General features: G+C 40.4%; 1 protein-coding gene across 1 annotated transcript in view; it reads left to right on the top strand.

Annotated features, from left to right (window-relative positions):
• The first annotated feature begins 987 nt into the window (after positions 1-987).
• Positions 988-24,715, top strand: part of Stat1 (signal transducer and activator of transcription 1, 91kDa) — a 42,000-nt gene continuing 18,272 nt past the window's right edge. The window contains exons 1-12 of the mRNA XM_013028899.1: positions 988-1,125; positions 1,334-1,471; positions 4,194-4,322; positions 5,800-5,944; positions 7,251-7,349; positions 10,616-10,705; positions 13,967-14,045; positions 15,240-15,331; positions 15,503-15,654; positions 17,402-17,560; positions 18,863-18,955; positions 21,547-21,606. Of these exons, the coding sequence (XP_012884353.1) occupies positions 4,195-4,322; positions 5,800-5,944; positions 7,251-7,349; positions 10,616-10,705; positions 13,967-14,045; positions 15,240-15,331; positions 15,503-15,654; positions 17,402-17,560; positions 18,863-18,955; positions 21,547-21,606 (1,097 nt within the window). The 5' untranslated portion in view covers positions 988-1,125; positions 1,334-1,471; position 4,194. The remainder of the gene's footprint in view (positions 1,126-1,333; positions 1,472-4,193; positions 4,323-5,799; positions 5,945-7,250; positions 7,350-10,615; positions 10,706-13,966; positions 14,046-15,239; positions 15,332-15,502; positions 15,655-17,401; positions 17,561-18,862; positions 18,956-21,546; positions 21,607-24,715) is intronic.

The raw sequence follows: 24,715 nt of genomic DNA, 5'->3' as shown, positions 1-24,715 counted from the left end.
ATTAAATGGGAGCCATAAAGGAGGCAATCATTTGGCAACTTACTGCAATGAAAGGGGGTGATAGCTAAAGAGAACTGAAAAACAATTAGGAGCAAGAATCATCAAATCTTAAAGACCAGTGTGGGTAGGGGATTGTTGGTGGGGGAGAAAGCAATGTCAAGGATAGCTTCTAGGTATTTGGCATGTACTAATTCCAGGGGGAAAAAAGTCCAAATTTGAGGATCAAGGTGATAACTCCTGTTCTCAACTTAACAAGTGTGCCGAGGTCACTTGCTGTGCAAGTTGAGTCAAGTGGAGGCTGTCAGGGGATGAATGCCGAGCTCAGAGGAGAGGTGTGGACATATCATATGCATCTAGAAGATCATCTAGAGTGTTATATAGACTAAACTCTAGATCACGCAGATTCTAGAAGGATATTGAAGCTGTGGTGAGGTCACCACAGCAAAGTATGAGGAAACACGCAGGTAAAGAACTAAACCCATGTCCGGACACAGGCATTGGAGATGGAATGCCGTGGAAGAATAGCTCCTGAGCCAGCAGGACATGCTCATCATCATGACTAAGGAAGAAACTGTTTCAAAATAGAAGTTTCCTCCATGTCTGTCGTTCCTGAGAGGTCAAGAAGGTAAAAACAGAACCAAAAAGTGTCCTCTGGGTTTGGTAAAAGGAAGGTCAGTTGTTAAACGAAGTTTCTAGAACGACTGTGTTTCTTGCCTTCTGCCTGAGTTCTTAGTGATGAGGCTAAATCAGAAATCCAATGAGAGCCACTGCCACCGCGGAATCCCCTTCCGTTGCCCTTTGGGCTGTGCAAACAGAAGTACCAGTCCTCCCCATGACAGCCGGAAGAGGGCGTCCAGGCCTGGGAAGAGGAAGCCGGACGCCGCAACCCGGCGGGGGGAGAGGCGGCGCGTCCACAGAACAGCCGCACGCGATTGGCGGAGGCGGAAGGAGGCCGTCCCGCGCCGCCTTTTCTCCAGCTGGATTCTTTCGTTTTCCAGGAGGCGCCTTGCTGCTACTCTCGAAGACCACTCGGGTGTGGCGCCTCCGGACGGAGCAAAGGCCACCCGCAGCCAGGGGAAGGCTGCCCCGCCGTCCCGCAGCCCTGCCCGCTGGCCTCCGCGTGCAGTGAGTGGACGCGAGGTTCTGGGTTTGGGGAGCGTCAGTCCCGGGGTGGGGGGCGCTGGGCTGCTGGACTCCGGGCAGCCGTGGGCTTGACACGGCCGCCCGCCGTCCACCTCCTTCGGGGGCAGCGACGGAGACTTGCGAAGAGGAATTGCTCCCTTCCTCTCACGGTGCCCGCTTCCAGCGTAGTAACTTTTTCTTCTCTTTGCAGAAAGTTGCACCTGCCCGGTGCCCTTCCCCAGCGCTGCCATCCTGTGCGTGCAGTTCCCACAGCCTTGGCACCCAACCTGCTGCGCGTAGCGGCTGCTTGCACGGAATCCTCAGCCTCTCTGTGGGCACAAGGTGCCAGGTCAGTGCATGTTCATGGAAACAAATTCACTTGAAATCTTTTTTAAAATTATTATTATAATGAGGATGTGCAGAGTCATTTGAAATCTTAATTGCTTACCTATGCTTGAAGATGCGGAGCTCCCTGTCCTCCAAGAATTTAAGATTACTAAAGTGGTATTTAATAGCTGCAGAAACTCACATGCTATAATTACTCTTTAGAAATTCTAACCAGTAACGAAGACTTCGGGAGTGAGGCATATTGGATGTGTGGTTGATTGTACTTTGGATGTCATTTATAAAAGTTAGGAGGGAGATGTTCTTAGGGAATACAGTAAATAGTTATACCATACACTCCACTGGGCACCATGGCTGGTTAACTTGCCAATTCTGTGTGAAATATACAAGTGTCAATTGAACAAACCTTATATTCACAGTAAGGCACAGGGGTTGATCCATATACAGGACAATATACATTGTCCAAGATCCAGCGGAGGTTTAAAAGAAAAATGCTGCCCCTGGAACTCTATTACATGTAAATCAGAGACACCATAGAGCTTTGAAAGGGGGATTGGAACTGATGCTCTAATAGAGAATGCAGTGGCCCACAGGCCCAAACTAAATATTACTGGGTATCAGCTTCATGGAAGAAGGGGACATCTATACCTAGTTTTAATTGCTTGTGGGATTTACAGAGGCAGACATATCTGGTATATCTGTTTGCAAAGGTGAGTAGCAGCAGGAGAAAAGCAGAAATATTAGGTTCAGTCAAAATATGGCAACCACTTTGGGTTGATGGATAGAGATGAGTTGGGATGAAAAAATCAGCCTAAGAATGGACAATTAAGCATTTTTGCACAGGAGTATAATGTGTTCCTATCGATATAGCAGAGGCTAGGAAGAAAGAGTGTCAGAGGAGCCAGTCGAGACTGAAGAGGAAAAAGTCATCCTTGAGGTTTGATCCAAGTGGTTGTAGCAGGTTGTGTGAAAAGATGAGATTGATTTTTTGTTAACGTGGATTTATTGATTCACCCTACTTTGTGCTAAGTACTGGGTAGGTACTAGCTTGTAACCATCTTGTTGCTAGGGGAGTGACAGCTTGAGTTCACATAGCTGCTAGGAGGCATTATAGACCTCACTGGCTGCCCTCACAGTCCCAACATATTTGCTATTTATGCACATCCCTAACAGGGAAGAAGAAAGCCATTATTTGGAGCTTTCTGCTCAGAGAAATAAATTAGAAGTAAAAAATCAAATTGCAACAGCATGTATGCAGAGCACATGGGTGGGTTTGAGTCCATTTCTACTGATATTTGTGATGGTAACTAGCTTTAGCCTAGAGATTGTGCCACTCTGCTTCAGGAAGACATTTATGCCGTAGGCATGGCTTCCTGCTTGCACATGTATATTTCATAACAGGCATGCATCCACATGTTTCCATACTCTTTTTGGAAATACAGATTTCTTTCTCAAAGCTATGTCAGGATACACAACATTGCCAGCCATGTGCTGATGCACATGTATACTGATGTAAATCTTAAATTATGTGATGGTCAAGTAACACAGTGGTCTTTTTTCTAAAAGGCTATTGGACTTCCTTAAGAGTCAAGGTTTTGTCATAATTTTTTATCTTCAAGTTCATTCTATAAAATACACACATAGAGATAAGTATTGTTTTATCCTTTCCAATTGCATTAACAATGTTGCTTCAGCTTTAAAAAGTCATTACAAGATGAAAGATTTCTTCATGCTAGGTTGTTTGCAGCAGGCAAAGAAGAAAATGTATCTCTTTTAAAATGTGTTTGACAAAAATAATTATCTTTACCATATAAATCATAAAATATAAAATACAAATCTAAAAAGTTTTTAGATTCCTAAAACCTACAGTTTTTGTGTCATTTGTATAGTTGTGTATAATGTGCATTGTTTATAATTTGTGTCATTTTCTTAAATCTAATAATGTTTTCAATTATTTGGTAAATGTCTATGCATTTGTTCTGGGGTATATAAAATCTCCCCCCTCCCAAGCATTTCCTGTTGTAAGACAAAAACAAGTTATCAAAATAAAAAAAGAAAGTAGGTGGTACATTTGAGGGCAGTAAGTACTTTGAAGAATATACATCAGAGAAGATAGTGTTTTCCAAGGCAGGAGTGGTACAGATACTTAAATCGGGGCAGGCTATGTTGAACATGTTGACATTTGAGCAAAGTTCTAAAGAGGTAAAAAAAAAAAATGTTGATCACAGAACCCACTTTAAAAAAACAATTTTGTGGCCAGGTACCAGTGACTCACACTGATAATCCTAGCCGTTCAGTGAGACTCTTTTAGCTCTAATTACTCACAAAAAAGCTGGGAGTGTGAGTTGTGGCTAAAGTGGTAGGGTGCTAGCCTTGAACTCAGGGACAGTGCCCAGGCCCTGAATTCAAACCCCAAGGATAGCACACACATGCATGCCCACGTGTGTGTGTGTGTGTGCGTGCGTGCATGCACAGATGGACTTTAGGGGCTAGGGATGTAGCTCAGTGGTGGAGTGCCTGGCTCGTATAAGGCCCTGGTTTTAAATACTTTGCACCAAAAATGAGACGAATAAAAAAGTAGACTTTGGATATACAGACAGCATTTGAACATTTTATTTTACACACAAATTATTTTTTGTATTAAGCAAGATATAACAGATATGTAACTAGATGTTTTCTGTGCCGTTGTGGATATCTATTCATGGTGTACGTTCTTTTTCTCATAGGATGTCTCAGTGGTGTGAGCTTCAACAGCTTGATTCCAAATTCTTGGAGCAGGTTCACCAGCTGTATGATGATAGTTTTCCCATGGAAATCAGACAGTATCTGGCCCAGTGGCTAGAAAAACAAGACTGGTAAGCAAAATTCATTGGGCAAGGGAAGAAGTTTATTTGTGCTTTAAAAATACTTGTAGAGTCAGGCACCACTGGCTCACGTCTATAATCCTAGCTCCTCAGGAGGCTGAGATCTGAGGATCCCTGTTCAAAGCCAGCCCAGGCACGAAAGTCTGTGAGACTCTTATCTCCAATAAACCACTCAGAAAACCGGAAGTGGCGCTATGGCTCAAGTGGTAAAGTGCTAGCCTTGAGCTGAAGAGCACAGGGACAGAGCCCAAGTCCAGAGTTCCAGCCCCATGACTGACAACAGCAGAAAAAAATTTGTAGGTGCTTTAAAAATGTTTGGTTTCTGTATATAGAAATGAACCTCACCAATGATTATTGGGTTTTTCTGATGCAGAAAAAGCTTGTTGACTTAAAAAAGGACATATGTGTACAAAACCAAATGTATTAGTCATTAGCAGTTTTTTTAATTTTGTCAAATCTAATTGTGTACTCCTAAATGCTTTAAATAAATTATATAATGTGCTCTATTTATTTTCCAACATAACATCCAGTTATAAGCCAGGTGCTGATAATCCTAGCTACTCAGGAAGCTAAGATCTGAGAATTTGTTCAAATCTAACTGAGGCAGGAAAGTCTGAAATTTTTACCTCCAATTAATCAGCAAAAAGCTGAGTGGAGGTGTGGCTCAAATGGTACAGTACCAGACTTAAGTGCAAAAGCTATAGGATAGTGCATAGGCCCTGTGTTCAAGCCCAAGTACCAGCACACGTGTGCGTGTGCACGCACACATACACACACACACACAACCTAGTTATAGAATATTGTATGTAAAAGCAACAAAGCTAAATTATGGTAAAACATTGATTAGAATATGAAGAAAGTAATAGATTAAAGCAATATCACTTAAAACTCACCCATAGGTGTTGTATTTTAAGATATTATTTACTGATTGCAAAAGTTAACAATCTGAAAGCATTTGACATAGAAAGTAAAGGCCTCCCTGACTTTTTTTTTCTCATTAAGTAATCATCATGAATCACTCTCTTTGTAATTTCTTAAGTGTTGTCTAGTCATTGGTCAGTCTATGTGATAGAAATGCCGTGTAACTGCTGGTTTAAAAAAAGTGTCAATTTTAAAAGAAGAAAATCAGCCGGGCGCGAGTGTCTCAAGCCTGTATTGCTAGCTACTCAGGAGGCTGAGATCTGAGAATTGCAGTTCAAAGCCAGCCCAGGCAGGAAAGTCTGTAAAACTCTTATCTCCAATAAAACATCAGAAAATCAGAAGTGGGGCTGTGGCTCAAGTGGTAGAGCACTTGAAGAGCTCAGGGACAGTGCCCAGGCCCAGAGTTCAAGCCCCATGACCAACAAAAAAAAAAAATCAAATCTAAGAAATACTGAAAATATTTTTTTAAATAACCCAATAAGGAATGCTGAGTTTCTCTTGTCATGTTTAAGTAGCATCTAGAATAAACTTTAAAATTTAAATTTAGGGAGCATGCTGCCAATGATATCTCGTTTGCCACCATCCGTTTCCACGACCTCCTATCACAGTTGGATGATCAATACAGTCGCTTTTCTTTGGAGAATAACTTTTTGTTGCAACATAATATAAGGAAAAGCAAGCGTAATCTTCAGGTAGGAGCTGGGTTTTGTGTTTTACATGCAGTGCTCCCATGCTTAACTGAAATGGTTTTCTTCTTTTAACAAATAGTACTGAGAATTGAGTCTAACTTTAGAGAGGTGACAAAGATAGGAAAACACTATGTGATGTGATGTGTGTGTGTGTGTGTGTGTGTGTGTGTGTGTGTGTGTGTGTACATATAATGCCAGTTTATTTTATAGCACACAAAAAAATTTCAAGTTGAAGAAATCTTTGGAGAAAGATTGGTGATTCAGTAACCTTGTTTTGCTAAAATTTTTCAATATTTAAACCAAAGAAAAGGAGCAACATACTAAGAACATTGAGTCATTATACCATAGTAAACTCCAAGGAATTTTAGTGATAAGTTAAATTCTAGTGCCCAGTATGCAGATGAAGGATAAGTCTGGAAAGTCCGGAAGTTTAGTAGTAACTTGGACTGGATCCCACTTTGCTTTGCTTCTGGTAGAGCTGCCCTCCCCTGAAAGAGAAAACAAAAGGTGATCCGAATGCAGAGAATGTATGGCAGAGAATTAGGACATTAACTTTACCATCTTCTGTATTAGTAGAAATTTTTGTTTTATTGGAAGCAAAAAGTATCATTTTCTTATGATACCAAACCTTTTACCTTAGCTAATTGGAAACTTGCTCTTATTCTTTTTGAATGTCCCTGTGATTTTGTAATATCAGTGAGTAGAGAAATCAGATTGATATTATATATATATATATACATATATATATATATACATATATTTGCTCTCCTTCAGGCTTTGTCCAATTGTGTTTATTACAAAGAACATGACTGATAATATTTTTCAAACTAGCTTTGACAGTGGACACACACAAAAAAGATTATTTTTGGTTGAATTCAAAGTGGAAGTCAACACACAGATGAACTGAAAAATATTGTAGTTCTTATATCATTTTCATAATTGGCTTTAAGGAATAAGGAAAAACATTAAAAATGTTTTTGAAGGGCTGAAGATGTAGCTCAGTGGTAGAATACATGTGTAGGATATTTGAGGCTCTGGGTTTACTCTCCAGCACTGAGTAAAAAAACTAACCATGTGTGAAAATATTTTGTTTTAAATAAAGTACTCTTAAGTTCTTGTACTTAAATGGTAAATTAAAGCAATTTTTGTACTGGGTTATGGAAGAACTACTTTAACTTCTACAAAAATAGCTTATTCTTAATTTAATAGATGAAATTAAGGTTACTCATGGAATATGAAGTTCATATTTATAACTCAAAATAGTTTAAATATTTTGAATTTCATTTTTATTTTGGCCACCTATATCCAGGACAATTTTCAAGAAGATCCAGTTCTGATGTCAATGATAATTTGTAAATGTCTGAAGGAGGAAAGGAAGATTTTGGAAAATGCTCGAAGATTTAATCAGGTACGATTTTGTTTCTAATGGAATACTAGCACAGCAAAAATGTATTCATTTATATCACAAATATTTCCAAGGCCCAGAGCAAGACAATGATGAATCTCCCTTTGATTTTATTGTCCGAAGAAGTAGAGAAAGTTGAATTTCAAGACTTGATAGAACTAGGCTTAAGGAAGATCCTTATCTAATGGAATTAAGGGACAATGAGGAGAGAGACCATAAGATAAACAAGATACTTCCAGGTAGTATTAGGGGTAGTGAAGATAATATGTGGGGTTTGGAATGACTGGAGGGGTGGAGCTGTTTCTTTAGGTCAGGGTCAGGAAGTTTTCCTGATGTTCTAGTGCAGAACAGAAGTAGGCAGAAAGTTAGGGAGTCCCTGCAGAAGTTCAAGGGAGCAGCCATAGAAACTGTGCTTAATCAGTGGAGGAGGGAAGAAGTATACAGATTCAGGTTATGTTTTGGCCTGATGCCAATAGAGTTTATATAAAAGGATCAGATGTGGGCATGAAAGAGAGTGAAATATGGAAAATGTCTCTGTGATTGTGAGTTGAGTCACATGAAGAATGACAACCATGTTTATGAAGCTGGGAAGAAGTCTGAACAGGATTTTTGCAGATCACAAGTCTTGGGAGAACAGATAAATCAATTAATTATTCACAACAATCCTAATCATAACTGAGTTAGTTTTTCTAGTACTGAGATCTTTGACCATAGTTGTTCATCATGCAAGCCTTCCCAGCAATCAGAGTGCTGTAGTTTTTTTTTTAAGATGCTATAATACTGATTCTTTTTTCAGCAGGGGGATGATGAGAACAATCCAGTAGGATGGCAGTTACACAACGGTGGTATGAATTGGTCTGGCCAAGGCCATTCCAATATGGAAAGAGAAAGCAGGGGACACAGTAGAATGTGTACTGTGTATATTTTACCAACAGATAACAAAGTGAACTGGAGGAGGAGGGAGAAAGTAGTGGTGAATGACTTTCTTTGACCCTTGGGAATTTCTTCTTCCCTAGGACATTTAGTTTCTGTCTCTCTGTGACACCAAAAGGACTTTGCTGTGCTAAGCATGTAAAGCTTATTCATTCTTAATTTAAGCTGGCTGGTGTGTTTGGTCCCCACTTTGGAGAACAAAGCTGTATATTAAGGTTAGGGAGAAAATTATCACCATCTCTCTTCTGAGACAAGCATACTTGTCCCCAGCCTAGCATGTACTTGGGAAGTTTGCAACAGGGAATTTGATTATGTCAGACTTTTGTTGTAATAGAAGCATGAAAATGCATGCTCTGTATTTCAAAAGCCTTGAAAGGACAGCCAAGAGAAGAGCTAGACAGAAGACCAGAGTGAACACCTTTGCAACCTAGGCATGCAACCTCACTCTTAGCCCAGAGTTCGCATTGCAAGTAGAGTAGGGGGATCTTTATTCTGCCATATCAGCCTTACCCCTGACTTTTCTTTGGGTCTTGAAGTCTTGCTCACTTTTAAGCTCCCTGTTGACAATGTAGGTGATTGGGGGAGGTTTACTTAAAGATAACTGAGTGAGGAACATCATGGGGGAATGCTAAGGGACAGTCTCATTGTCTGGGAATGTCAGGGATAATGAGATCCTTTCCTTTCACAATCTTCTAGTCTGGTCTTGACTGGGAAGTTCAGAAATGTTTCTTTTTTATTTTCTCCCTTAACCTTTTGTGTGTGCACTTGTGTGCATATGCACCCCTTGGTACTAAGGCTTGAACTCATCATGCTTTTGCTTGGGTTTTTCACTCATGGCTGGCTCTCTACCAGGTGAGTCACACCTCCAGTCAGCATTTTTTTGTTGGTCATGGGGCTTGAATTCTGGGCCTAAGCACTGTCCCTCAGCTCTTCAGCTCAAGACGAGTTCTCTACCACTTGAGCCACAGCACCACTTCCAGTTTTTTGAGTGGTTTATTGGAGATAAGAGTCTCACGGACTTTCCTGCCCCGGCTTTGAACCGAGATCCTCAGATCTCAGCTTCCTGAGTAGCTAGGATTACAGGCGTGAGCCACCAGTGCCCGGCTTAGTCCAGCATTTTTGCTGGTTAATTTAAGAAAGAGTCTTTCAGACTTGATTGCTTAGGCTGGCTCTTCAGAACACAGCCTCCTGAACAGCTTAGATTACAAGTTTGAACCACCAGCCCCAGCCCCAGCCCCACTCCCAACATGGTAACCTGTTATATACAGTTTTCATGTTTGTATGCATCTATCAAAAATAAATTAACAGTACTGGGATTTAAATTCAAGGCTTAAACTAGGAAAGGCACTCTATGACTTGAGCCATACCTCTAGCCCTAAATTATTTTTAAAGTACAAAATATACAATTCATAAGTGAAAATGAAAAAAGAAGGCAGGCAAGTCCTAGAGAAAAATGGTGAATTCCTTTCTGCCTTTCAAGAAAAAGACTTTCTAATATTAAGTAACATCTAGGTACTAAAAAGCTGAAATACATAGAAAATTCATATAGAATCTGTACAATGAGTAACACGGGTCTTACTGTCTTTTGCTTGTTTCTCCAAACAGAAACAACATCCATCTAGAATGTGATCTCTTTGAAAATAGGGACTTGTGTTATAACTCTAACAAATAGGGTGGGCTATTACCAAATACTTACTTAACACATAGTTAAGTTTATACTGCATGATATGCGAACTGTCCACTTGATGTGATGAACAAAGACATCATAACTTGTGAGTCTTGTGATTGCACTGAATACTCCTAGGCAAGCCTGTGTTTATGTCCATTATTGACTTTGTAGTAGCAGATTTTCACTGGAGCCCTTCGTGGCCATGCATTCCGATTTAGTGCACCTCTGAGTCACCTGGGATAATGCTCAAATAGTATTCTAATTTTGTTATCAGATTAAGACCTGAGATGCTCTATTTCCAGCCAGATCCCACGGTGATGATATTGGTCTGGAGACCACACTGAAAATTACACAGTTTTAAATAAACAATTATATAACTAATCTTACATACAGAATGTGAGAAATAATGCCCTTGTGGCATGTATGAATTAAAGGAAACTTTAAGAAATGCTTTTTTAGGCATGAACTGAGCCTAGACTTTCTAGAGACCTAACAGTTTGCCAGCATTTCCCAGGGTCTTGGGAACTGAGCTATATCTTATTAACATGAATGTGGCACATTTCAGAAGATTTGATATGGAGGTGGGCCAGTAGATATGGACTTTAGAGTGTAACCAGTGAGTAAATGTATCAAATAGCCACTGCTGACCAAACACTTCTCATTACAGGCGCAGTCGGGGAATATTCAGAACACCGTGATGTTAGACAAACAGAAGGAGCTTGACAACAAAGTCAGAAATGTCAAGGAACAAGTTATGGTGAGTAGTGAGTACTTATGTCTTTCATGGTCTGTTGGGAAAGAAGGTTTCAGTGACCTTGAGTATAAGTCCAGTCCTTCAGGCAGAAAAATTTTCTACAATTCTAAACCAGAACTAAACAAATAGTAAAACAAGACTTTTTGTGGCCTCTCTTAGAATTTTTGAACATTGAAGTTATTTTTTTTCTTCCCTGCATGATCACGCAGTAAACATTGACTTTGCCCTCATTATGCAATAAACTAGATGCTGTTCTAAGTAGTCCTTTATGTCCATACCTTCCTTTTCTTTTTTTTTCAGGTAAGGGGTAGGTTTGTTCAGTAGACCTGCTGGGACCAGGCAAGGTTGGCATTCCACGCGGCTGGGAAAGGCCTAGGAAAGAGAGAGAGCTGGGTAAGAGAGAGAGAGGAAAGAGAGAGAAAAGAACTTGAGAAGAGCTAGACAAGAGCAGAGAGAGAGTGTCTGGGCCTGGGCTAGGCCTTATCTAGAGTATGGGCGGAGAAAGGTGTGGCCACATCAAATTCAGATGTGACCTTTCCCAGGTGTCCCAGTTGCCTAGGTAAGGCAGGTACTGGGTGGAGACTTTGCTGCTAGGAGGGTGGAGTCTGCTCACCATCCAGGAGCGGACCTTACATTCCAGCCTTTTAATAGTCATGAAATAGGGCGCAGATTATATCAGGGTGTACCTGGGGGGGTTATCCAGAGCCACAGTATAAACATGCCCCACCTTTCTCAAGTATCTGGTTCTAAGACTTGAGAGAGGAACAAAAGTTATTTTATTGACAAAAAAATTCTGATACATTTGTGACTGGAATAGGATCTGCACAGCAATTTTAATATAAGCCTCCAATTTAGCTTTAGAGAGGCCTGGCACAGTTGTTGGCATGTGTTTACTCTTGTCCCTGTGGAAGGTATTTTAGGACAAGGCTAAGGAGTTCTGCTTCACACAAGATTTGTATTTGTGGAAAAGACCTGCTCATAAGTTGGTATAGCCCAATGAGTAACATTAGGTTATATATAACCCAATATTATAATATTGGGTCTGGGTAACAGCAGCATGGCCTAGACTCATGTACTTAATACAACATTTTTATTTTTGGTGGGGGGCGGGTCTGGTCATGGGGCCTGAACTCTGGGCCTGGATGCTGTCCCTCAGCTCTTCAGCTCAAGGCTAGCGCTCTACCAGTGAGCCACAGTGCCACTTCCAGCTTTTTTCTTTTTGCTTATGTGGTGCTGAGGAATCGAACCCAGGGCCTCAGGCATGCAAGGCAAGCGCTCTACCACTGAGCCATCTTTTTTAACTCCAGTTTCTTGCAGCAATTTTATTCTGCAATCTCCTAGAGAAAATATTCCATTAAAAAAGTAGAAGCCAAGTCATCTTGATGTAAAAGTAGCTAGGGGAATCCAGAGAAGAATCTATAGAAATGTGATTAAATCTGAAAAGTGTGATCGTAAATCAGACTCTCATTCAAAATAAATAACTTGGGCTGGGAAGGTGGCTCAGTGGTAGAGCTCTTGCCTTGCATGCATGAGGCCCTGGGTTCGATTCCTCAGCACCACATAAGCAAAAAGAAAAAAGCCGGAGGTGGCGTTGTGGCTCAAGTGGTAGAGCGCTAGCCTTGAGGTGAGGGAAAGCGTCCAGGCCCAGAGTTTAGGCCCCACGACCGGACCCCCCGCCCCCAAAAAAGTAACTTAACTAATTAATTAAAATAATTAATTAAAATAATTATTAATTAATTAAAATTAAAATAATTAATTAAAATGGTAAATATATGAGACAGTAGGATGTGTGTAGTCCCTTTCTTGTAAAGAAAAGTGGGGGTGGTTCTCATGAGCTTGTTTTTGTTTTTTTTTTCTGCTGTATGCTTCATAATTAAGTTACCTCTCTGAGGAGACTCAAAAATGATGGGGAAGAGCTGGGCATTATGGTACATGCTTGGCAGTTCCAGCACTCAGGAAGCTAGGCCATCCTGAACTACATTTTTTAATATGTATTTTTTATTATAAAGATACTGTACAGAGGGGTTACAGTTACATGAACACGGTAATGAGCCCATTTCCTATTGAGCATTGTTACCCCTCTCCTTTGTTTTTGTCCTACCATCCCTTTCCTCCCCACCTCCCCAACTCTTCCCTCCCTCCTCCCAAAGTTGTAAAATTCATTTTCAACATAGTGTCTCGTACATCTCCTTCTCTGTATCCTTATTGAGGCATTTTGTTATTTCCCTTCCCTTCCCCAAATTAGAAAAAGGTATATGCTAGATGCAGGACACTGGAATCAAATACAACGATAACAGGGTTTTACCATGGGGGAAGAGCATACAAAAACGTATGCACATATGACCGTATAAGCTGATGCTAAACGAAATGAACCCCAAGATAGGGAGACAAGAGATTTTATCTTACTTGCTGTTCTTTTTAGTGTACTCATAATGTACTATGTGCCTTTTTTGTTTCCTTTTATATTCTCCCCCCATAGCTGAACTACATTTTTTTAAAAAGTGAGAAAGAATGAAAATTTAGGCCCTGAAATAAGTGGTGAGAAGTTTTGAGAATTTTATGTATGTGGTTTTTTTTTTTTGAAAAATGTTATTGCTTTCTTTGTTTTTTTGTTTTTGTTTTTTTTGGGGGGGGGTCCGGTCATGAGGCCTGAACTCTGGGCCTGGGCACTGTCCCTCAGCTCTTCAGCTCCAGGCTAGCCCTCTACCACTTGAGCCACAGTGCCACTTCCGGCTTTTTTCTTTTTGCTTATGTGGTGCTGAGGAATCGAACCCAGGGCCTCATGCATGCAAGGCATGCGCTCTACCACTGAGCCACCTTCCCAGCCCCTGTTATTGCTTTCTTATTAATGAAACATATTTTATGGATGTGATTAGAGTTTTGCAAGTTTGATCCTTTTTTTGGAGGGAGGTCCTGGGGCTTGAACCCTGGGCCTGGGCACTGTAGCTAAGCTTTTGTGCTCAAAGCTAGTGCTCTATCACTTGACTCACAGCTCTACTTCCAGCGCTATGGTAATTAATTAGAGATAAGAATCTCATGGACATTCCTGCCTGAGCTGACTTGGAACCTCAATCCTCAGATCTCAGCCTCTTCAGAAGCTAGTATTACAGGAGTGAGCCACCAGTGTTCTGCAAGATGATCCATTTGTGAAAGAGCTAGAATTGTTGCCGTGTTTCCCTACATTCCATAGAAGTAAAACTACATTTCCTAAAGTCTTTGAACATTGATGATGAATGGGAAACATGTTTATCTCTTCATTTGTAGAATGTAGAGCATGAAATCAAGACCCTAGAAGATTTACAAGATGAATACGACTTTAAATGCAAAACTGCACAGAACCGAGGTAAATAGTGTTGGCAATTAAAAGTGCATCCATTGGCTGTGCTTTTTTCTAACTATACTAGGTAACAAAGGCAATCATTCCTTCTTTTTGCCAAATATTTTATAACTGAATCACCAGTCATTAGTCACCTATCTTCTCAGTACCACTGATGTTTTGAGCCAGATGATTCTGTTATAGCATGTTCTCCCTCTTGGAGAATGTTTAACAGCATCCCTGACTTCTTCCTGCCAGTGCTCATACCATTAGCCTCTAACCATCAATGATGACAACTAAGCAAGTCTCAAGATACTGCCACATGTCCTCAAGGGAGAGAGGCAAAGTCATTTATAGTTCTAACTATTACCTATGTATTATTCACTTTATTTATTGTACTTAGCTCTCTGACTGATACAGACTGAAGAATAATTGTAGTTTCCTTGTCCTTAATATCTAAAGTTCCTTCAAACATTCTAGCACCATGTGCATGTACCATGGAAAAACTCACTGTTTTTCTCATATTTTAAAAGCAGCTTCACTGTTTTGTTGTTGCTACTTACTTATATATACACATACTTTTTTATGCCAGTCCTGGGGCTTGAACTCAGGGCTTGCTTAAGGCCAGCACTTTACCACTTGAGCCACAGCTCCACTTCCAGCTTTTTTGATAGTTTATTAGAGCCAAGAGTCTCACAGACCTTCCTGCTTGGGCTGGCTTTGAATTGTGATTCTCAGATCTCAGCCTTCTGAGTAGCTAGGATTACAGGCATGAGTCATCCGCACCCAGTTTGCCACTTATTTTTAATGACATTAGCAACTAAAAGTAATGTGCATTGTATAGAACATGTGTGACATGGTTTTTATCCTAATAGTCATGTGATTAACAGAAAGTGGTATCAGTATCATTTGGGTAAAACGTATGTGAGAAAGGAACTTAAGCTACTCCTTCCATTGTTCCTACTTCATTTTCAAACCATAAATTCCATATATATTCATCTGAAGTTTTGTGTCATTTATATTTATTTAAGTAGTACCTAAAGGTCCCTGAAAACTAGTACTTTGTGTCCAAATCTTACAATTAGGGCATTTTTTTCTGTTATTTTCAATGAAGGTTGGTGGTCAAACTTTTAATTTGATTCATATTTTTTCTAAGTTTAGGTGTGGCTTTAGTTGGATTTCTTTTCTTATACATTTATATTTATGTCTCTCGATTCTTAGAAATTGAAACCAACAGTGTGGCAAAGAACGACCAGAAACAAGAACAGCTGGTTCTGAAGCAGATGTTTTTAATGCTTGACAGTAAGAGAAAGGTAGTAATCACTTTCCTAAGTGGCATGTCATAGATTTTAAATAATGGAGGATATATATTTTCATACCACCTTGGCTTCGAACCCCAATTAAGACTGAGAGTATAGTTTCATTGCTTTAAATCCCGTGATAAATATGATTTCATTTCACGTTGTTTCTTCCTTTCCTTTTAGGAAATAGTGCACAAAATAATAGAGCTGTTGAATGCTGCTGAACTTACCCAGAATAGCCTGATTAATAATGAGCTAGTGGAGTGGAAGCGGAGACAGCAGAGTGCCTGTATTGGGGGACCTCCCAATGCTTGCCTGGACCAGCTGCAGAACTGGTAAGGTTTTCTGGAGTGGAGCATTGAAAGCTGACCACAGAAAATAGTAGAGAGCAGCTTTAACTGTGTATTGGAATAGGCCCTGTCAAAACTTGGATTTAAAGTTTGATGTAATACAGCTTCTTCTTACCCTGGAACACTTGGAAAGCATAGTGTTATTCATGACTGTTGCCACACTCAGCCACATCTGCTTGGTGGGGAGAGGCTTGGACCATGGGATGTGTCATTTGATTCTACCAAAACGCCAGTGACCTGGTTGATACATAACAATGTGATCAATGTGAGTTCTGGTGTTTTATTTAAAACAGAATATCTTGGGGCATTTTCTAAGATTAGCATGAAACATAGTTTTTCCTGGGTCATCTATTCAGTCTGCCATCCAGCAAATATTTGTGAAATGCTACAGTTTATACCAGGTAGTGTTGTGGGACTTGGGCGCACAAGGAGTAAGGCTCTTGGGTCTTGCTCATCAGTAGGTCTTCATGGACTGAGAGTGAATGGGTCCTTCGTGGAAATGAGGAGGAGGGGTTCTCTTTCAGTAGAGGGAAGGTGATGGGCAGAGGCACAGAGGTAAGACCTGCAGGATGACAGTACACTGGATAGCTGGAGTGCCAGGGAAACAGACTGGACAGGGGACTGGCAAGAGATGCTGCAGTGTGATGGGGGGAGGTTCTCAGGATCATCCCAGGAATGGTGGGCTTTACCCAGCAGATACTGGAGAGCAGAAGCAGCACATGAATTTCTCCAATCTGGGGTGTAGAAAAGTCCCTCTGGTGGCAAGAAAGACAGTTGATTGACAGAATTGACAATAGACCTATTGGTTATTTATGTTAGTGTAGTTCAGGGGAAGGGCCCAGGAGAGTCTCACTTTGCATGGAGCAGAGGGAATGGAAGGGATGGGTTACTGGAATAGATGTGAGGGGATAGTGGCCTCTTCACCTGCTTTAGTCTTGCCGTCCCTCCCTGCACTTCCCACAGGGATAATATCTGAGTATGGCTGTTTCCATACTCCCCTCTTCACAGGGTCTCTGATGGTCTTACTGAGGCAGGATGTGCTCATGTTACTGTCTTGGCATAAAACCCACAATGGCTTCTCACTACCTTCTTGCGACAACTGAAGAGATCCACCTTGCTGTATCCCCTGTTTCTGTCCTGCTCTTGGTTCTACCTCTCTCTCTCTCTCTCTTTCTCTTTCACTCATTCTTCCTCCTCTCCCCCTTCCTATTTCATTCCTTCCTTCATTTCTCACCCCTCTCTTTCCTTTTCCTTTTTCTCTCTTTTTTTTTTTGATGTCAGTACTGGGGCTTGAACAGGGCTTGGGCACTGTCCTTAGCTTTTTTGCTTAAGCTGGTCCTCTACTATTTGAGCTCCACTTATGACTTTTGGAGATGAGACTTTTCTACCCTGTCTGATGTCAAAATGCAATTCCCAAATCTCAGCCTCCTGAGTAGCAAGGATTACAGGTGTGAGGCACCAGAACTGGGCTGCTTCCCTTTTTCAATCCCAGGCTGAACTCAACAGATCAACCTAGAAACCCCACCCTGCCCAACTCCTCATATAGATCTTAGGAATGTTCAGAGGCTTTTGTCCTCTCCAGGTAACCAAGCCCCTTAATTCTGGTGCAAAACTCAATCCCCACAACACACTCTTTCTTCCTGGAGAGTGGAATGTAACATCCTGTGTTGTCCATACACAGATTGCTTTGGAACTGTTGCACCCGAAGACACCTTCTCTTGTACTTTCCCAGGTTCACTACCATTGCAGAGAGTCTGCAGCAGGTCCGTCAGCAACTTAAAAAGCTGGAGGAGTTAGAACAGAAGTATACCTATGACCAGGATCCCATCACAAAGAACAAAACGGTGCTGTGGGACCGCACCTTCGCTCTCTTCCAGCAACTGATTCAGAGGTAACCCCAGGGAGATGTATTCACATTTCTACAGTTAACATGTCTGGAGGAACATATTATGGCGATTCAGATCATTTTAAAGGGGTTAATAGGCTATACAACAATTTTAATGACAGTTGACTCTTACTGAAATGCCTTGTTTATGCCCACGGGTCTTCATTCTTTTGGCTACCTGGTTGCAAAGTGTAGTGACTAAAAGTGTTTACTTCTGCCCCTTAACTAGTCTGCTGAGACCTAGCATGTCTAACCTCAGGATATTTATGCTCTCCTTCCCACACTGTAGCCTCATCATTTTTCAGGTGTCAAAGCCTCTTTTTTGAACTCTTACATAATAGCCTCCCAACCAGTCCTCCTTCTCAGCCCTTTTACCCTAGGTCCTGAGACGCGGTGCTGTGCAAGGGTAGTGTTCCAGGCTGAGTCTTCACTTGCTATTCAAGTGGAGCCCCTCAGCCAGATAGTTACAACTCCACTTCCACAGCTGGGAGCTGGCATCCTTTCTGTGCATAACTCACATGTTTTGGGCAAACTCTTGCTGTTTCCTAGGCCTGTGCTAGACAACTCTCTCTCCTCATGGTAATACTTTGCCTCACAGTCTTCTTTTTTCCTTTTCTGTCCATATTGTAACAGCCAGTGCGTTTTATATGTCAGTCTTCCCAAAGCTTCCAAATAGATCCTTCCCTACTTCCACAGTTAAATTTTAGTCCTCTTTCATTCTGCCTTTTGTTATATAATTGTTTTTGTGTCTATTATTTTTTTTGAAAATGGAAGGTTCTGGAACCTAGAGAACTACCTTTGTTACCCTTTGCCCAAGAAGCCTCTAGCACAATGCTTTGTAAACAGGAAGCAGATCTTTTTATTTTTGTTGTAAGAACAGAATTCATTTTGCAAAGTTTGTTTTTTATTCTAACTTGTTACACTGAAAGTGTCTTTGGTTCCCTGCGGTTAATATCCAAACATAAATGCTTAAATGTTAGATCTTAGAAAAAACGGTAAGGACATTTAATTGGATTTTTTCACTGCTAGTTTGAGTCTTATTTCAGATTTGTAAAAAATCATCATCAAATTCAGAGTTTTTATTGTTGGCTGGTATCACAAGTCATTATAATTACATGGTTTTCATTGAATATAAATTGAATTTTGTTATTTACTAATTAGTAAACAGCACTCTTGTGAGGCTCTTTCAAATCCTTTTCAGGTTCTGCACTCTAACTCTGTTTCTGCCATAGGGCAAATCACTTATCTTTTTATTGCCTTCATTTACATGTAAATGCTAACTTGTCTGCCTTTGCTGTGTGTTTACAGCTCTTTTGTGGTGGAAAGACAGCCCTGCATGCCAACTCACCCTCAGAGGCCATTGGTCTTGAAGACTGGGGTGCAGTTCACTGTGAAATTGAGGTAATAAAAATAAAAGTTCGGGGCTGGGAAGGTGGCTCAGTGGTAGAGCGCTTGCCTTGCATGCATGAGGCCCTGGGTTCAATTCCTCAGCACCACATAAGCAAAAAGAAAAAAAGCCGGAAGTGATGCTATGCCTCAAGTAGTAGAGCGCTAGCCTTGAGCTGAAGAGCTGAGGGACAGCGCCCAGGCCCAGAATTCAGGCCCCACAACCAGACCCAAAAAAATAAATATAGAATTTCATGCATTGCTTGCCCTGTAGTTTGTACCTTCAGTTTGCTTTTGCAGAATTGTTAAGTAGGGTACTGTAGAGAAAATAATTTCTCAGTGAGCATTTTAACATGAATTTTTACTTAGGAAATGCAAGACCCTAACTTTTATCGTTAAAATACAAGTTCAGTATATATGCATATACACACATCTAGACATTTGTACTGGTTTTCCCCCAGTTGTAAATGTCATGTATGTTCACAGTAAAAAAAAAAAAAAAGGAATTCAGAATTGCAGAAATATATATGACAGTTTCCAACAGTGTCACAGCTCTGGAGCCTAGGCTTGTAACTGGAGCCTTTTGAACCCCTAAAGCAGAACTAGCATGCATGAATATGGCTTATGACATGTACAGTTTCTGGTGAGTCTGTTCCTAACTTTCCTAAGTGGTTTCCCAAATGGTCCCTGATGTAAGTATCTATGCACCACCACAGTAAATGGCCTGACCTCTAACCTCACCTAAGTCTACCCAAGTCTACACAAATGTGTGATCCCAAGGTATACCTGTGTATCTGTTTAATACATAGAATACACAAAATATATGTCATATAAGATATCATTTTAAAAAGCTAATAACAAACTTCTTTACTCCCCCATGCCCTCCCCAGCCTGAAAGACTGACATCTCTGAAACCATAAACAAAAATAAATAATTTTCCCTCTTAAAAAAAAAAAGCTAATAACATACATATATGTTGTTTTCTAGTCTGCTTTTCTCCTTGATTTAATTATAGCATTGTTTCCAGGTGAGAACATATGGCCTGAATTTATTCTAGTGAATAGCTGCATTCATTTAATCACAGTTCTGGAAATGAGCAGCTACAACCTAAAGATCTGGGATTGTCTTCAGAGTTGTTCTGGTCTTTTTTATGGGATACTACTGACTGATTCAGGCCCATGGGTACTGCTTCTTTGGCAGATAGTGTTACTATATTGCCTCATGCACCTTTGGAAGCCAGAACACAGAGCTGTCAGGAACAGGAGAAATCTAATTCCATCACCTGTTTGACTAAATGAAGCTCAACAGAGTCCTGAGGACTCCCTGAAGCCAATAGAGAAAAGGCTTGTGGAATCTTGGCACAGTAGAGACAAGAGCCTTTAATAATTCCATCCTACCCCAGATGATATAGTGTGATCTTCATTGTTCTGTTTAGGGGTGAAATATTTTATATTTTACTTTTTGGTAATTGTTTTTATTTTTATTTATTTAATTTTATTTTTTTGGTAGGTCATGGGCTTGAACTCTGGGCCTGGGCGCTGTCCTTAAGGCTAATGCTATACCACTTAAGCCACAACGCCACTTCTGGTTTTCTGGTGGTTTTTATTGGAGATAAGAGTCTCATGGACTTTCCTGCCTGGGCTAGCTTTGAACTGTGATCCTCAGATCTCAGCCTCCTGTGTAGCTCGCATACAGGTGTGAGCCACTGGCACCTGGCTTATTTTTATTTTTTATGTTTTGGTGATCGTTTCTTTCTCAATAGGACAGAAAATTAGATACATGTTTCATAAAGACTGATGTTCATTACATTTTTTGGCGGGGGTGGGGGAGGGGGGCTGGTCGTGGGGCCTGAACTCTGGGCCTGGGCGCTGTCCCTCAGCTCTTCAGCTCAAGGATAGCGCTCTACCACTTGAGGCACAGCACCACTTCCAGCTTTTTTTCTTTTTGCTTATGTGGTGCTGAGGAATTGAACCCAGGGCCTCATACATGCAAGGCAAGCGCTCTACCACTGAGCCACCTTCCCAGCCCTGTTCATTACGTTTTAGCTACATAAAATTAGCCCAGAGTAGAAATTTTGATAAAAACCTGTATTAGTGAGGTTATATTCAGAAGCAGCTACCTTTACTGACATTTGGAAGGAATATAAAATCAGTGCTATATGCCATCAGAATTTAATGTTACAATTTTGCCCCAGCCACTGCATAACTCAGAATTGATTAAACAAATAAACTTAAAGAGAAAAATAGCCACTGGGCACTTGGTGGCTCATGCCTTTCATCTTAGCTACTCAGGAGGGAAAATCTAAGGATCGCAGTTCAAAGCCAGCCTAAGAGAAAAGTTCCTGTGAGACTCTTATCTCCAATTAACCACTCAGGGGTGTGGCTCAAAGTGGGACAGTGCTATCCTTGAGCAGAAGAACTCAGGGACGATGCTTAGGCCCCACAACTGAAAAAAAAGCCAACTGGACAAATATTCATGTCAGTTTCATTGTTTGTAATGATCAAAAATAGGAGTATGGGTTTATATAACTTCATAAGTGAGGAACTGGCATAAATAAGTTGTAGTTCATAATTTTTTGAACTAATGACTTTAATTTTTCTTTCCAGGCTGTTGGTGAAATTACAAGAGCTGAATTATAATTTGAAAGTCAAAGTCTTATTTGATAAGTAAGATATCTTTATTTTTATCTAAATATTACTTGATGTTGGTTTTGTTAACCCAGTATAGACTCTTCCACTATGTAAAGGAGGAGATTCACCATCTAATCAGCAACTTCCTACATAGGAGAAAGTTCTCCTTCCTGTGGATGTGGGACAGAGTCCTTGTCCCTGATACTATGACAAGTGAGAGTAAGCTCCTAATTAGATCCAATGAGGCCATTAATGTCCACAGCAGATTTAAATCCGTTGCTCCATTTCTGGATGTTAGGAGCTTGTATTAACATGCTGTGTTTTTTTTAAGTACAATGAACAATACAATAAGCTTAAAAGATTGTATTCAACTGTCTCAAAGTGATTGGATTTTGTATACCATTCCCTCTCTTAGGCTAGCCCTACAGGAGAGTTTCTTAATCAGATACAACAGGACTGGCAAAACAAAACAAAATAAACACAAAACTTATACAGCATCACTCCTATTCATTCTGTTGGTGAATCTAAGTTAATATCAACAAAGATTGAGGGAATAGGGGATTATTTCTTAAAGACAGGTTATTGTATTCTGCTTAAGCTCAATTCCTCTTTTCATTTTTTGGTGCTTCTTCTATTTTCAGTATGTTCACCTGTTGTTTTCTTCTTTTCTTTGACAAGGCAGTTTTGTATCACACTGTTCCTTTTGCTTTAAATTCTGTTTCTTTATTCAGATGGAAAAATAGGTCCCTCTCATAGCAATTATTTTTACAGAAACATTGACCTCTTCTAGTTGAGAGAAGAATGATAGCTAACTCCTGTGAATGAGTTAATGATTTCGACTCTACATCTATGTGTTATTTGGTCAGAACATGTTGTTTGGTCAGAACATAATTATCTAAGTCTACAACAACATATGTGAAACTGGGTACTTTTTAAACATATTTCTTATTGTAAAGATACAGTACAGGGGTTACAGTTACATGAGTATGATAATGAATCCATTTTCTATTGAGCATTGTTACCCCTCCTTTGTTGTTCCCCTACCATTGCTTTCCTCCCCACCTCCCCAACTCCTTCCTCTCTTTACAACCTCCAAGGTTGTAAAGTTCATGTTCAACATAGTGTCTTGCACATCTCATTGTTACAATGGGTCATCCTGTATTTTTATTTCAGCATTTTGTTATTTCCCTTCCCCTGCCCAAATTACAAAAATGTATATACAAGATGCAGGGCATTGTAATCAAATACAGTGAAAACAGGGGTTATACCATGGTGGAAGAACATACAAAAGAAACAAAAAAAATCACATAGTACATTTTAAATATGTTAAAAACAACAGAAACAAAGATAAAACATCTTGAGTCCCTATCTTGGGGTTCATTTTGCTTAGCATCATCTTATATGGTCATATGACATAGCTTTTGATCTTTTCTGCTTGTCCTAGACATATACTAGTAATTGCAAATAAGGGAAACCATGGGACCTATGTTTCTTTGGGCCTGGCTTACTTCACTTAATATAATTTTTCCAAGTCTTTTCATTTCTTAACAAATGAGGCAGTGCCATTCTTTCTGATGGAGGCACAAAATTCCATTGTGTGTGTTTGTGTGTGTGTGTGTGTGTGTGTGTGTGTGTGTGTGTGTGAGTGTGTATATATATATATGCCACATTTTCTTGATCCATTCATCTGCTGAGGGGCATCTGAGTTGGTTCCATTTCTTAGCTATGGTGAATAATGCTGCGATAAACATAGTTGTGCTGGTAGCTTTAGTATGGCCTTGTTTATGATCGTTTGTGTAAATGCCCAAAAGTGGGATTGCTGGGTCATAGGGGAGTTCTATGTGTAGTCTTTTGAGGAACCGCCATACTGCTTTCCAGAGTGGTTGGACAAGTTTATACTTCCACCAACAATGCAGTAGAGTTTGCTTTTGGCCATATCCCCTCCAGCATCTGTTGTTATTAGCATTCTTGATTATAGCCACTCTAACTGGGGTGAGGTGGTATCTCAATGTTGTTTTGATTTTCATTTTGTTTATGGCTAAAGAAGTTGAGCATTTCTTCATGTGTCTATCGCCATTCTTATTTCTCTTCAGAGAAGTTTCTCTTTAAGTCTTTAGCCCAGTTATTTAATGGGCAGTTGTTTCTTTGAGGATTTGTTGTTGGGATATTTAGCTTTTTGAGTTCTAAGTATATTTTAAATATGAGGCCCTTCTCCATTGTATGACTAGTGAAGATCTTCTCCCCATCTGTGGGCTTTCTATTGATCTTGCTAGCTATGTTCTTTGCCATGCAGAAGCTCTGAAGTTTCATGCAATCCCATTTGTCCAACCTTTCTTTGATTTGCTGTGTTTCTGGGTCTTTATTAAGAAAATTTCGGCCTGTGCCAAGGAGACCTTGAGTTTCTCCTATTCCTTCCTATAATGTTTTCAGGGTGTTTGCTTTTACTTAAGAGATCTTTGATCCATTTGGAGTTGATTCTGGTGCAGGATGATATAGAAGGAGCTAGCTTTAGTTTTCTACAGGTATTTAGCCAATTTTTCCAGCACCGTTTACTGAAGAGGCTCTCTGAAACTGGGTACTTTATAAAGAAAAGAGATTGAACAGACTTCTGGTTCTGAAGATCAGGAATGTCCAGCTGGGATGGCAGCATCAGGTTGTGTCACTGCATTCCTTAATAGGTATGAGAGACATGTGACATGGTGAGAGAAAGAGAAAACTGAAAAGACTAAATTCACTTTTTAACAAGCTGCTCTTGCAGTTAATCATTCATTCTCCTACAAGGCAAGCATTCATGTCTTCTGAGGGCAGTACCCCAGCGGCCTCTAACTAGGCTCTGCCTCTCATCATTGCCATCCTGAGGACCAAGCCTCGATGCATGAACCTGTGGAGGATGAATCATATCCAGCCACACCATAGAACAGCCAAGCAATAACTAGGTTGATAAAATGTAAGAGATGTTCCTCTAATCATGTGGTAGATCACTTCCTTTGCTTAGTATCCTGAGGCCTCCAGCTTGATCCAGTCCCTCTCCACACTTCCCCCGCCCTCCATACAAAAGAAAAAAAACAGATACACACACAAGCTTAAACTTGCCTGTTTCCTCAAATTACTGAGTATTCTGGAAATTTCATGACAGCATTAATAA

This window comes from Dipodomys ordii, unplaced genomic scaffold (genome assembly GCF_000151885.1).
Source record: "Dipodomys ordii isolate 6190 unplaced genomic scaffold, Dord_2.0 Scaffold5, whole genome shotgun sequence".
Classification (NCBI taxonomy): Eukaryota; Metazoa; Chordata; class Mammalia; order Rodentia; family Heteromyidae; genus Dipodomys; species Dipodomys ordii.
Note: the sequence above shows the minus strand (reverse complement) of the source record. Positions and strands in the feature narration are given on the sequence as shown.